The 14,677-nt window shown below is 38.4% G+C and overlaps 1 protein-coding gene across 1 annotated transcript; it reads left to right on the top strand.

The window, feature by feature from the left end:
• Positions 1-1,077: 1,077 nt before the first annotated feature.
• On the top strand, positions 1,078-13,818 carry slc30a1a (solute carrier family 30 member 1a). The gene is made up of 2 exons (XM_007255501.4): positions 1,078-1,919; positions 9,126-13,818. Exons 1-2 carry the CDS (start codon positions 1,331-1,333, stop codon positions 10,091-10,093), a joined length of 1,557 nt encoding a protein of 518 aa, XP_007255563.3. The 5' UTR covers positions 1,078-1,330; the 3' UTR covers positions 10,094-13,818.
• The last annotated feature ends 859 nt before the right edge of the window (positions 13,819-14,677 follow it).

Consider the following 14,677-nt stretch of genomic DNA (forward strand, 5'->3'; position numbering starts at 1 on the left):
AAAGCAGAAAAAGCTCTAAAATGTGCAGGGCATGGTGCCTCCAGGACCAGGATTGGGATACGCTGTCTTATACTTATACTTAAATAAGGACAGGTCAGGGCTGGGTTTCCCCAAAAGCCTCCAAGCACAAATCTTAGTATTAAAAGTTCACTGTCGTACAAAAATCCTACTTGGAATACTTTTTACAGCATGAGTATATTTGTTTTAAATTAGTTGTAAGAAGCTTCCACTATTGGTCTATTGGTCTGAAAAAATCTCATTGTACTGTACAAGTATAAATGACAGTAAAGGATAGCTATTATCAGACTGCATCTCAAGGCCCCAACAGTGGCACCTTATCTAAATGTGTAACTGGAACACTGTCAACTCAGGTGTGATGTAATTTCCAGCTCCGATAACATCTGGAGCAAATGGACTGCAGCATTTAAATGATTAATGAAAAAACATTAACCACAGGAAGATGTCAACATTTCATTGTACTCAAAATCCTGCATCTAACAACTAGGATTATACATAGGGTTCAGTCCATTCCCTTTTAATGTACTCTACCCTCCCACTCACTTACCTTTAACTACACAGAAATGAAAATATCCTATACCTAACAGCAACTTAAAAATGCTGTGGTCATTGATGATCCGATCAGCAACTTTTAACACAAACATAAAAATCTAACAGCTCTGCTGAAAAATGTAAAATGTAAAAAATGTGGCTCAAGACCAGTTTTCTCTGGATTCCCAGCTGGAACTGAGATGGATTTTTTTGCAGAAAACTAACACATATATAATTAATGTAATTTTGATTAGATTTATTTGAACACAGCCTTTAATGTCTTAAGCCCTATCCGGACGGGATTCGTTTCTCAGGAGGACATCTGTGAAAAATACTTATATAATGATATATATAATGTCACCTTGTAATATACCTTTGCTCTCTCCAGTTTATCGTATCCTCTCTTCTCTCTTCGTTTTTGTGGGTGTAGCGCACTTCTACCCCGGACCCTAACCCCCAGCCAATCGGGCGTCTCTCTGGGCGTGTCCTGCGCTGTGGTCGCCTTGGTTCCGTGTGGAAACTTTGCCGGTCCGGGTGCAAAGTTTTGATCCGTCTGCAAAGCGAGCCGCGCGGATTCGGTCCCGGAGAAAAGCCGCGGGTGAAGAGAGGAGCCGGGAGACGCGGAGAAGATTAAGGCTGGGTACGGGCTTTGATACTACAGAGGAAGGGGCTCTCTGACTGCGGGACCGAGGCGAGGCTCGCGGCGCGGGGACGAGCGGGGGGTTGTAGCTAGCTAGCCGGCTGCTGTACGGACGGACGGACTGACTGACGGAGAGGCACGATGGCGGTATGCGAGCCGAATCGCGCGCGGCTGCTCTGCATGCTGTCCCTGACCTTCGGCTTCTTCATCGTGGAGGTGGTGGTGAGCCGGCTGACGGCCTCGCTCGCCATGCTGTCCGACTCCTTCCACATGCTGTCGGACGTGATCGCGCTGGTCGTGGCGCTCGTGGCCGCGCGGTTCGCCCAGCGGACCACCGCCACCGACAAGAACACGTTCGGCTGGATCCGCGCGGAGGTGATGGGCGCGCTGGTGAACGCCGTGTTCCTCACCGCGCTCTGCTTCACCGTGGTGCTGGAGGCCGTGGAGCGCTTCACCGAGCCGCACGAGATCGAGTCCCCCAAGGTGGTGGTGGCGGTGGGCGCCGCCGGGCTCGCGGTCAACCTGCTGGGGCTGTGCATGTTCCGCGGGCACGCGCACGGAGGAGGGCACGGGCACTCGCACGGCGGGGGCGGAAAGAAGGGGAAGAAGGGAAGCAAACCGAGCACCTGTAACAACACCAACAGCAGCAGCAGCGCCGCCGAGGAGGAGACCAACAACCTGGTCCCGGGTCACGGCACCATCACCACCGCCGAGAGGAGGGGGAGGACCGGTAAACAATGCAGCACACACACACACACACACACACACACACACATACATACAGCTCTGGATAAAAATAAGAGACCACTTCAGTTTCTGAATCATTTTCTCTGATTTTGCTATTTATTGGTAAATGTTTGAGGAAAATGAACATTGTTGTTTAATTCTATAAACTACGGACCACAATTTGCCAAATTCCAAATAAAAACATAGTCATTTAGAGCGTTTATTTGCAGAAAAATGAGAAATGGTAGATATAACAAAAAAGATGAAGAGCTTTTAGACCTCAAATAATGCAAAGAAAACAAGTTAATATTCATAAAGTTTTAAGAGTTCAGAAATCAATATTTGGTGGAATAACCCTGCTTTTTGATCAGTTTGCGTGCATCTTGGCATGTTTTTACACACTGGTTTTGGATAACTTTACGCCACTCCTGGTGCAAAAATTCAAACAGTTCAGCTTGGTTTGATGGCTTGTGATCATCCATCTTCCTCTTGATTATATTCCAGAGGTTTTTAATTTGGTCAAATCAAAGAAACTCATCATTTTTAGGACATTTTTGTACAGTCTCTACATCTGTCTCTGTCTCTCTCTATCTCTGTATGTCTCTCCTGTTATAGCACAGCTGTTAAATATTTAAAGCTCTTTCCCTAAGAGTTCACGTAGTTCACACACCAAAGAATATAAGGTTTGTTAATACATTTAGGTTACCCACATCAGTTGTAGCTAGTATGCTTAATAAAGCTAATGGTATAGGGCTTCATACACTGTGGGGTTATCTAGCTAGCTACTGAAGCTACAGTAAAGTGGACGTAGTTACAGTTGTGTTGATGATGGTGTTCTGGTATATACATTTATTTAGAGTATGGTTACAGTAGCTGTTGGGCCTTTGCTAAAGAGACATGGAACACCTAAGCCTCAAATGTTGAGGGAGGAGAAAGCACTGTTCCTTCACACCCCAGCCCCCAACATCCTGTCAGTCCAGGACATTGAACCAGCAACCTTCTGTTCTTTAGTTTCTTTAAGGGAACATCTACCCAAATAAATGAAACCAATTTTGTGCCGTGGAAGTGTATACTTCAAAAATAGGTTTAATTCAAGGGGTTGAACAAAAATATCCTTTTTCTATAAAGCCTCATTTAAAATGCAAAGTAATTGGACAAATGATCTCAAAAACTAATATATGGGCTTCATGGGCTATTCCCTGGTTAATCCCTGAAACTCCATAGTGAAAACCCTTCAAAAAACCCTTTCACCGAACACTCTTCCGGAAGGAGGTGTATCAGTATCTACTGTAAGTCTACCATAAAGACAAGACTTCATGAGCACAAATACAAGAGGTGTACCACAAAGTGCAAATCAGTAATAGAAATAATAGGAAGAATAATGTATGGAGAAGGCTTGGAACAGCTCAACACAATGCACACATCCTCTGTAAAACGTGGTGGTGGCATGGGTGTGCATGGCTTTCTATGGCACTGGGTCACTAGTGTCACTAGTAGAAAATGTGACAGAAGAAGAAGGATGAATTCTGAAGTGTACAGGGATATACTTTCTGCCCAGATTCAATCAAATGCAGCAAGGTTGATTTTACATAGTTTACAGTACAGATGGGCAATGGCCAAAAACATACTGGGAAAGCAACACAGGAGTTCCTTAAGGTGTAGAAGTGGAATATTCTGCAGTGGCAGAGTCAGTCACCAGATCTGAACTCAGCTGAGCAGAATTTCATTGCTTAAGACAAAACTAAAGGCAGAATGGCCCACAATCCAGCATCAACTGAAGACAGCTGCATTAGTTGTTGTGTATGTAAAAAATAATGCACAGTACCCACATTGCCTTGCAGTGTTAATTCCTCCCAAGACTTGTAAATTGACTTGAGGTCAATAAAAATAAATTATAGACATAAATTGAATCTACTGTAAAGAAAATGCTGTTTTGTTGTATACTGTTGTATATTGTGCTCGATGGACCAGAGATGAAAATTGGAAGAAAAATATATGGGAATCTTTCCTCTCTGTTCATGGAATTGTATCACATTTAGTACTGCATGGAATGTGGATGTGATTTCTGCCAGAGGTGTTTGTCTGTTCACACACACAATTGTAGTTATAGTAAATTGTAGACCATTATAGTAAATATATTCAAACCATTGGTATAGTAGTACAGAAGGTATAATGTCATATGATAATTGTTGACTAATTGACTAATAGAAACATTATCCAAATAATCATTAGTTGCAGCCTTATATATTACATACAGTGGTCTGGTGGTAATTTGCTGCTCTCCAGCATTCAGAATGACTATATTCTCTTGTCATATTTGACCATGTAACAGATTAAGTGCAGCACAACTATTGGAATAAGATTATGTAAATATATTGGGTGCAAATATTTAAACATATATGTTTGCTACATATATGTTACATATACTTTTGTTGGGTATAAATGTTTTCTTTTATTTACAGTGTCATTCATTTAGGTATAATAGGTGAAATAAATAAATTTTGTTACAGTAGGTGTGTTTAGTTAGCTGTAGCTGTTAGCTTTGTGAAAGTTTAAAAAAACATACAATACTAAACCAAGTCACCAAGGGCCACTTGTTCTTAAAGCCATTCCACAAGTTATTGTTATGGTCACCTTCCTTCTTCTTTCCTTTCATGTGTAGGCTTATCATGCTGCCCCTTTAATTCTGGAGAAATCACAATCTCACTACTATGATGACTGCAGTAGTTTCATTACCTTCGTTTCCACAGAAAGGAACTAGCATCATGTTTTAGTATTGTTACATTAAATTCGTAACATCTGCAACATCATTTTAGTTTCTAAGCACAGTGCTGCCTTGTGTCTCATGTCCATATTATTTGAATGCATTGCTTTGTAGGTTTGAATGAAAGTGTATTGTGGACAAAAATCGTGTCTTTCGAGGCTTTGTGGTGCATATTCTGCTGATCTGGGTTTTGTGGATTTTTATTTTGTGTGTTTAGGCTATTCTCTCATCTATGATTCTGTGGTGTGTGATAAGATTGCCATCAGTGTATTTTTATTGTTAATCAAGGGCTATATATGTGCGTATGGAGTTTTCTTATCACTTATTAATGTTCTTTTATACTCGAGACTCATATCCTGTCACTTTTTAATGGTTTGATGTTTGCAGTATTAGATGCTTCAGCAGGTCCCTCAGCAAGTTAATGGCACTCGCTGTGTGCTGCTCATGTTCATCTTTCTAATCACAGTCAGCTGATTCAGTCATCACGTTACATGCAAGGACAGCACATTGTTTTGTGATAAGTATGCTTAGATTCTTCTACTTTAGATGGTCTGGGTGATATTACCCAACAACTTCCACTGTTTGTAAAAATCTGTGGTTTCCTGGCTCGTGATGTTTTGTGTCTGTAATCTGCTGATATAATATGATTTGGGTGGCTTTCACTCTGGAGTTGTTTTGTGATTTCTGTGTCTGTTAGCTACATTTAGTATTTCTTTTAGGTTTTTATGATTTGATGTTTTGTGGGTTCATGAGATTAAGCCTAGTCCTGGACTAAATAGAGAATCTCAGTTCACAGTGCTGTATAGATCAGGACTAGGCCAGCTCTATAGGACAGTTTCTGAAACAAGGATTAGTAGGGATGGGTGATACGGTCCTAAAATAATATAAAAAATATATATAAAATAAAATAATATTTCAGGCCATTTTTTTGATAATGAAATTTGTGGCGATATAAAAAAACATTGAATTTAAAAATATAAATAATCTATCTTTTATAATTTCAAGAATATACTACTGCATCAAAACATTATTAAAATTATTATTTAGTATAAATCTAATAGTTTTATGCATTTAGTAGAACCAAATATACAGCTCTGGAAATCACTTTGGTTTCTGAATCAGTTTCTCTGATTTTGCTATTTATAGGCATATGTTTGAGTAAAATGTACGTTGTTGTTTTATTCTATAAACTACAGACAACATTTCTCCAAAATTCCAAAAAGAATATTTTTATTTAGAGCATTTATTTGCAGAAAATAAGAATTTCTTAAATAATAAAAAGATGCAGATCTTTCAGACCCCTATATTCATGAAGTTTTAAGAGTTCAGAAATCAATATTTGGTGGAATAACTCTGGTTTTTAATCACAGTTTTTATGCATCTTGGCATGTTCTCCTCCACCAGTCTTACACACTGCTTTTTGGAACCTTATGCCACTCCTGGTGCAAAAATTCAAGCATCCAACTTCCTCCTGATTATATGTCAGAGGTTTTCAATTTAAAAAACTTCAAGTAAAATTAAAGAAACTCATAATTTTTAAGTGGTCTTTTATTTTTGTCCAGAGCTGTATATATTATAAGCTATTCATAAAATGTTTTTGAATGGCATTCATGTTTCTCTGATTGATAAGCTTCCTAGATTTGATTACTGAAAGACTGTGCAAATATGCACAGAGGAGAGCAATGGCCTTATCGATGATGCAGGTTTACTCTACCATACAGTAATTTAACAGTGGTTTATGCAGTTAAAACTCGTAACTATTACAGCAACATTAACTGTGCTGTGTCCAAAAAGCAGTCCTGATTGAAACATTCCTCGTTAGGGTTCAAGCTGCTTTAGGTTAAGTAGGTGGATATGTGTATGTGATATAGCATGTTTTTTTATGGTTATAGTCCACATAGGGAATATGGAGATCATATGAAAATAGGTAATCTTAGAAACATTTTACATGTTTAAAAACAGGATGTTTACTACATATATTTCAATGTGTAAGGGGAAAAACCCTTTCATGTTGGCCCTTTAATAAGAATTATTCTCCTTTCATCAAACATACTGTATACTCACATAATACAAAATACAAAAATGGCCAGCTGGGGACTGTGAGTCATTCTGTGACACATTTCCACCCCTCCATAACACAGAACACTTAGTCAGTCAGCCTAGCGTCATCTTCATCATCATCATCTTCTTCTTCACACAAACGCACAACATTACATGGGTACCACTCACCTTCGTTTATCTGGCTCCATTTATATTTTATATCGTCACAGATTGGACTGTTCTGACTGTAAAGAATTCAGTGCAGGCCTTTTCACAATAGAGCAATAGAGAAATGTAATGAGACTGCTAGCTACTAGCTTTAAGAGATTATTCCTTTAAAGTGTGTACCACTATGCCACACATCACACATACAGTGAATTCAGTGTTGTGTTTTTTTAAAGCAACGGGAAAGCGAATGATAATGGAGGTCAGTAAGATTTAAACACACTCTAAAATTGTCATTAAAAGTTAGGGCTTAATTAGCATATAAGGCTTTTATGTGAGGGTCTAATCAAAAGTAGTTAACAAGGGTTTATAACTCAAGCATTAATAATGATTACAGTTTTCACTTCAGAACATTAAACTTCAACTGATTCCAAAATTTCACACCTTTGTGACCACAGCTGATGCTCTATAGTTCTAGTTAGGAGCCCCATAGTGTCAAAAATAAGTGACAAGCCAGCAGGGTTTACAGTCAGTGTGACCACCAGCCAGTTGTTCCAAATCAGTATATTCAGTGTTGTAGTAAAATCTGATTATTTTTCTGTAAATGTTTATTAATTAAATGCAATTTAACATAGTTGCATTGTTTTTTTTTTTTTTTATATATTTATCTCTCACACACACACACACACACACGCCATGGTCCTCTGCAAGTTAGTACTGGTTAGAAGCACCCCTCCCCCCCCCCCCCCCGCCACAACATTGTAACCACATGTTTGCCTGTTTGTCATCAAAACCAAAATATGGTTACCCTCTATAACATCTATACATTGATGGTTATAATTTCTGTATTAGAACTTAATTTGCTGGGTATAAAAAGGCATTTTCACACCTTTGGTTCCTTTCTAGGGTCTGGATCAGTTGATGAGTTTGCTTACTTGGAGCGTTTTCTCCCTTAGTTTGATTTGGTTTCACACAGGTATAAACCCAAACGCACCAACCTGCGCACCAATAAACCCCTTGAGCACATTGTCTCCTCTGATTGGTCAGAGCTGACTGATTGCTCATAGTATGCAGCAAAGCAACAGGAATCTCCTACTGCTGAATCTAAGTGTGAACTGAATGTAACGTATAGCTTTTTATACAACATCTCCCATTTGTCAATTAGTGTAGCCTGACTAGCATGGATCTACTTTCATTTTACTTCATTTATGTTGCATTTTCACTTCAGTGATTGTGAACAAAATTTACTCATGGCACTTGTAAATAATAGGTCAGATCATATACTAAGTAGTATGTAATCATCAACTAAAAAAGAACTGATGCAGCTTTGCCTTTAACCAGGTCACCATGACATAATAGTGTTGTCCAGTTATAATCCAGGTTGTGTCGTAGATATACTACATAGCAAAAGGAGAGGCTTCTGCTATTGCTGATCTTGCATGTGTACTATATTTCATGGAGTCATAATCAGTAAAAAATTAACTCACAGCCACTTTATCTTTGGTGATCCTTAGCACCCAATAGAAGGCTCACATGCCGTTACAAAATTGTGTTAGAAAGCATCTTTATGCCACAGATTTTTAACTCTTAAATATTTCATGAGAGAATCTATTTAAATATGCCAAAAAAAGCTTGGTCTTCTACTTTTAGGAACTGCTTTTTGGCTGCGATTGGATTTAACTTACTTAAAACAGGGAGGAAGCATTTCGTATAAAAGTCTCTTATTTTGGAACATTTGAAACATTTTATTTGTTTCCTTAGTCGTAAACCTTACACGCAAACTTTTATCTTGTTCAACAATTCTCAGGAATAATATATTTCTAGTTGGTATACTGTATGACCAAACACAGTATTGCTCATTTGTTCAGTATCTACTATTAAGTATTGACTAACTACTACTAGTTGTTTAGTATTTGCTATAAATTACTTAGAACCTAATATGAATTTGAAATTTTTACAATGTTTATATTCTGTTTCATTTTCAGTGACCGATCAATTCTTTTTCTTTTGGATATACAATCATGTTCTTATATTTTATTGTAAAAAAAAAAATGTCTTTCATGCTTAAGTTCATTTATTTTGTTGATTTATATATGTACATTTTATGTTTTTTGTTTTTGTGTTCATGACTTGAATTTATTACTTGTATTTCATTCAGTTCTCTTACCACATGACAACTCAAATAAAAACAAGTATTTCATGTTCATTAACTGTTTCTTATTGTTTTTCCATCCTTTGCAGGCACTTCCCATGATGGGTGTGTGGATATCCAGATCAACGGCAATGCTCCCTATGACCCCCTGGAGCATGACCACAGCCACGATACGGCCTCACTTAACATGCGAGGTGTTTTTCTGCATGTTCTTGGGGATGCTCTGGGCTCCGTCATTGTTGTCATCAATGCCATCATCTTCACCTTTGTGTGGCAGCCTTGCGAACCCGGGGTGCCCTGCATTAACCCCTGCGTCAACAGCCACTGCACCGATCACCAGCACATCAACCACACGCTGGTGGGGATTCAGGACGGTGAACATGGCAACCATAGCAGCCTGGGAGACAGTTCTATACCCAAAGCTGGACCATGTTGGGTGCTTTACCTGGACCCCACTCTGTGTGTTATCATGGTCTGCATCCTCCTGTACACGACGTATCCACTGTTGAAGGAGTCGGCACTGATCCTGCTACAGACTGTGCCCAAACAGATTGACATGCACAGCCTGAATTCCAGGCTGCAAGAGCTGGAGGGCGTCCTGGCTGTTCACGAACTGCACATTTGGCAGTTGGCCGGCAGCCGCATCATCGCTACAGCGCACATCAAGTGCCACGATCCCGCCTCCTACATGGATGTGGCCAAGCGCATCAAAGCCTTCTTCCATGATGAGGGAATCCACGCCACCACCATTCAGCCAGAGTTTGTCACGGTCAACTCAGAGTCGCGTGCGTCCCTCTGCGAGCTGTCCTGCAGGACACAGTGTGCAACTAAACAGTGCTGCGGCTCCGGGGATGGCCCCAAATCAGCCGAAATGCCCGCAGCTGGGCAGAAGGCCATTACCGCGGGCAATGCCGCAGTTGCCTCCACCTCAGCCATGCTGGAAGTCATCAACGAGTCGCTGGAGAATGCAGTGAGGGAGCAGGAAGGTAAAGATCAAGGAGCACCCAGGGCCGAGCAGGACGTGATCATTGCCAGAGAGGTGGAGTCGTCTTTATAAGAGAGGAAAAGACGGAAAAGAGGAGAAATGGTGCAATCGTTAAAGGGACCCTTAAATCACCGAAGTATTTGAATGGACCTGAATGGTCAAAGAAAGCACTCTCGCTCACACGAGAAAGCTATTTGCTGTTTTGCTGTTCAAACAAACACACACACACACAAATACACACACAAACATACTCTGAAATATATATAGAGTTTAGTCTCTAACCAACGTTTGGTCAACCCTGTTAAAATTAAGTTTTGTTGCATTTTTAAGTGCAAATAAGGAAACAAATCTTCTACAAGTAACAAACATGAATTTGATGTATGCTACTTTTTTTAGGGCACAGTTCTATTTATGAGAAGAAATTAATTTAATACAATCTGTTAAATTCAGTAAATTAAGTTTATTAGTGTGTCTGTAGAAGAAGTGACTTACATACACTTAAAAAAATAATACACCTAATTTGACCAGGGATGCCCAAAATGTTGCAAACCACTGTATGTGTATATGTATGTATATAACAAACACACATACACAAACACACACTTTAAGGCACCTATGGACCTGTCTGCTGATATCTCTCTTTCTCTCTCTCTATCTTTCTCTCTCATACACACACACCCACACCACCTCTGGACCTTGAGCCCTCACTGCCAGTTACTGTGGCAGCAGAATTGAAGATTATAGTTTAGATGACCTCTGACCTCGGGTCGCCAAAGCACGGCCTGCTGCATGTGTGTGTTTCCGAGCTCTGTTTTGTGAAGCATCGTCCATGTTCGGTGTGTGTGTGTGTATGCCAAAGCTTCTCTGTTGCGGATGTTAGAGCACCCGTGTCCTCTCTAGTGCATCTCGTGCAACAAGCACATTGCAAACTGCAAATAGAGCTGCTGGCCCAAGTAATAGGATTTTTTTTACTATTACCTTTATTATTAGTAGTATTATTACTATTATTTTTATTGTTCTTATTATTAAAGATCTCCTGCTCCTTCCCCAACCCTACGTAAACAGTTTATTTCCTTTGCCACCTGCAATTATTTTGTGGCAGAAATAATTTATGTATTTAAGTTATTCAGTAATTAAATGTTTTTTTTTCAGAAACTTTTATAATGTTTAGATTTGGTAAGAAGTAAAAAAAAAAAAAGGTTGTGGAAATTGTCTGCCTCCTTAAAAGCAAACTACTATGCTGTAATGTAGAGTTATTTTTTTAGTAGTCACGTTTTTTAAATGACAGTGTTGAGACTTATTTTCTCAACGCTCTGTTTCTTAGCAGAATTATTTGTATTTAGGTCCTAAATGCAGTGCCAGAACTTCACCAAGCCTTTAACTGAAACTAGTTTTAAGAAACACTGAAACAAAATGGGTAGAGTAGCTACTGCGTTGCGCAATTATTTGTCTTGACGGAAAAGCAGATGCCTTGTTGCGTCGTCGTGTCACTTGAGTAGAAGTTGCAGAAATGATACTGATACTGGATATTAAAGAGAAATGCTGCTGTTTTTTATGCATAATATGGTGGTTGAGATTTTTACAGTCAAATCAGACTGGGGATCATGTGAAATGATTAATTGTGGTGAAGTAAAAAGTAAATTTTTTTTCTACAATTAATGAATTTAACATGGAAGACCCTGTATGTAAGCCCATACTTCAGTTTCTCAAACTCATAACTGGAATATTGTCATAGGTAACAACATAAGTTTTATTGGCCCTAAAATTGAACCCTGTGGGACATAAAATATGTTAAACCAACTGGTTAATAAATACTCCTGAATAGTTTCTGCTTTCGGATTAATATCTTGATAGTAAATCTAGTGTTTAAATAGTAAAAAATATAAATGTAAACAATTTTAAGTTAAAAAATTCTACAAACATTGTTAATATGTGTTTCGGGCATGAGTTCTTAGAGGTATTAAATTCTTCAGATGTCTTATTCTATTCACAACCACATTTCTGACTCATTTCTCTGGAATAACATATTACACCGAACTCACTATGAATGTCTCTGTTTACATCTTAACCATTTATTATGCATAAACTTAATGAAAAGAAATCAGCAGATGTTTAGTGCTCTTGCATTTCTGTCCTAGCTACTTCCTGTGTTTTGAAGGGACCTAGTCAGCTTTAGCTGTTTCTCTGAAACATTCGTATGGCGACTTTGCATGACCAAATTTTAGGTAGATTAGTGAGCAGTACGCAGAGTTGGACAGTGAAGGACACTATTGTTTGAACCAAAACATGACGGAGACTGTAAGTCTACATGGGAAATGGGAGTTTATAATGGGATTTTGACCTCAGCTACAAGGGTTATTTAGGGCTTTGTGTGCCAGTGCATGCGCTGCCAAAAAAAAGTGATTCACTGTTTTTACTTTGATTCAGACGTGTGAATCATTTCATCATCATCATATACAGTATTGTGCAGAATCTCAGAAAACGTGTGAAGCCGCTTTTACCTCTTTAAACTGTTGGACTGCATAACGCTTTAGTTAGTTTATTCGTATGGATTTTTTTGTTGTTGAATCAAAGAAAATTCAGTGCATCACATTTTTCCCCAGTGCACAGAAGGACAGGTTCTGTGTTTTTAAACCACATCTACAACCTGCTGATCCCTTGAAATAGAGTGTTTTGTGTTTGACTTGAATAATTACTACAGCAGTGAGTTCTTCACAGAAAGATGATGCAGCAGGTTTCTGTCTGTTGGAAGCCAGAGCTTTAAAAGATTTGAATGTGTGCATTTTAAAGCTTTTATACAATATAATATCCCACCCTGTAGGGGCTTGAGCTGGTCTTAAGCAAAAATCACTCACCGTTTAACTTTCCATGAACAGAAAAGTTCACAGGCCTGCAGCTGAATGCTCTTGGATATCTATGGAAGTAATAGACACTATGCTTGTGAATGTTTTGCACACATTTGTGAACTTTTACTGCAGATGTCGCATGGGTATATTCCTTGTTTAACCTGCTGTAGACTTCGGCGTGGACTCGCTGAGAAATTTGTAATTAAAGGAATGGTTCACAGAATGTGAAATTTTACACAGTTACTCCCTCAAATGTAGTTGATCAGTAACAACATTTAGAGCTTCAAGCTGTTTTTATACTAAAAAGTTCAAGCCAATGTGTGTGTTAACTAGATGACACATGCTCATGATTCATTTTAAATTAATACTTTTACTTTCACTCTCACTACATAAAAAATTTAGTGAGGAAAGGATTTCAATTAATCCTCAGTTCCATTTCAGAAAATTTAAATGAAAAAAGCTTGTGCTACTGTAAGTCCTGTATTTGTGAGCAATGTTCGCCTAGCATCTTCTGTCCTAAACCAAACACGACTCGACTGACCAACTGTATTTGAGCTATTTGTGGATAAAACTGGGTAAATTAGATTTTGTAGTGAAGCATTACTTTAAATTTGGTTCAGAAATGCACTGCCTGTCCTGTCAATGTCTGATCATTCCCTGTACTATGGATTATTTAAATGATAATTACTTTATGGATGCATTGTAGATTCCCAAAGTGAACATATGCAATATGCTGAACAACCCAATTGTACTCTTGCCTTTGTAATTCCCAGTTATTTATTTTTTTTTAACCATAAAGTGAAGATGCACACAAAGCCTCTGAGTTCTCTCTGCTTTCTGTTGTTCTGAGGAATTTAGGGTTTTAGAGTAGGAAACACCAGCTAAAATGTTTTGATATGTTCATGTTCAAATATGTTCTTGTGAATTAAACATGGCTGTTTGGTATCAGTACTCTGTGAATGCTTCTGTTCTGTGTCTCCCTCCCATCTTGCATGTGACTTTGTAAAGAAAACTGTAATCATTAATCTAAAATCAAAAGTCTAAAATCAAATTTGGCCCTTTTCTTAACATCATTAGTTTTTATGTGTCTGATCATTGTGGTATTTAGCATGATTCACCCAAGCATAGCAAATCATCGCAAGAGTAAATTCTTGTTTTCTCACAACATTCCTTTTAAATGACATGCAATACCTTGTTTTAATGTGAGGAGCAGCTAATATTAGTTTAATATTTCTTCTTTAATACAGTGCCCTCTAAAAGTATTGGAATAATGAGGCCAATGCCATTATTTCTGTTGTAGACTGAAAACATTTGGGCTTGACATTTATAAGATTAAAATGGAAAGAAAGATCAACATTTCAGCTTCTCAGCGTCTTTTGGGACAGGCTCAATAAACTTCAATGATGTACAACGACCTCAGAAGTCTACAGAAACATTTTGTCTGTCAGTTTTAAAAAAAGATGTAACCAAACTGATTGGGAGTTCCTTTATCATGCAGCAAGATAATGGCCCAAAACCCACTGCCTGAAAAAGAGTCACAAAAGAAGAACGTAAAAGTTTAGTGATGTCATTGGGTCACCGTCTTGATGCAGTTATTGTAAGTAATGGATATTAAGTATTTTTCTCTTTAATCTTTTAAGTAAAAAAAAAAGGTTAAAGTTTATCTGTCCAATAACTTATTTTACTTGCAAAAAACAAGAATGTGCTCAGACAGAAGATGCTATCCCCTGAGCTGTGTATCAGATACAGATATAAATAGAAATAAATGCTGAAATATTGATCTTTTGTCTCATGTTAATCTTTTAATGTC

This window comes from Astyanax mexicanus, chromosome 1 (assembly GCF_023375975.1).
Source record: "Astyanax mexicanus isolate ESR-SI-001 chromosome 1, AstMex3_surface, whole genome shotgun sequence".
Lineage (NCBI taxonomy): Eukaryota > Metazoa > Chordata > Actinopteri > Characiformes > Acestrorhamphidae > Astyanax > Astyanax mexicanus.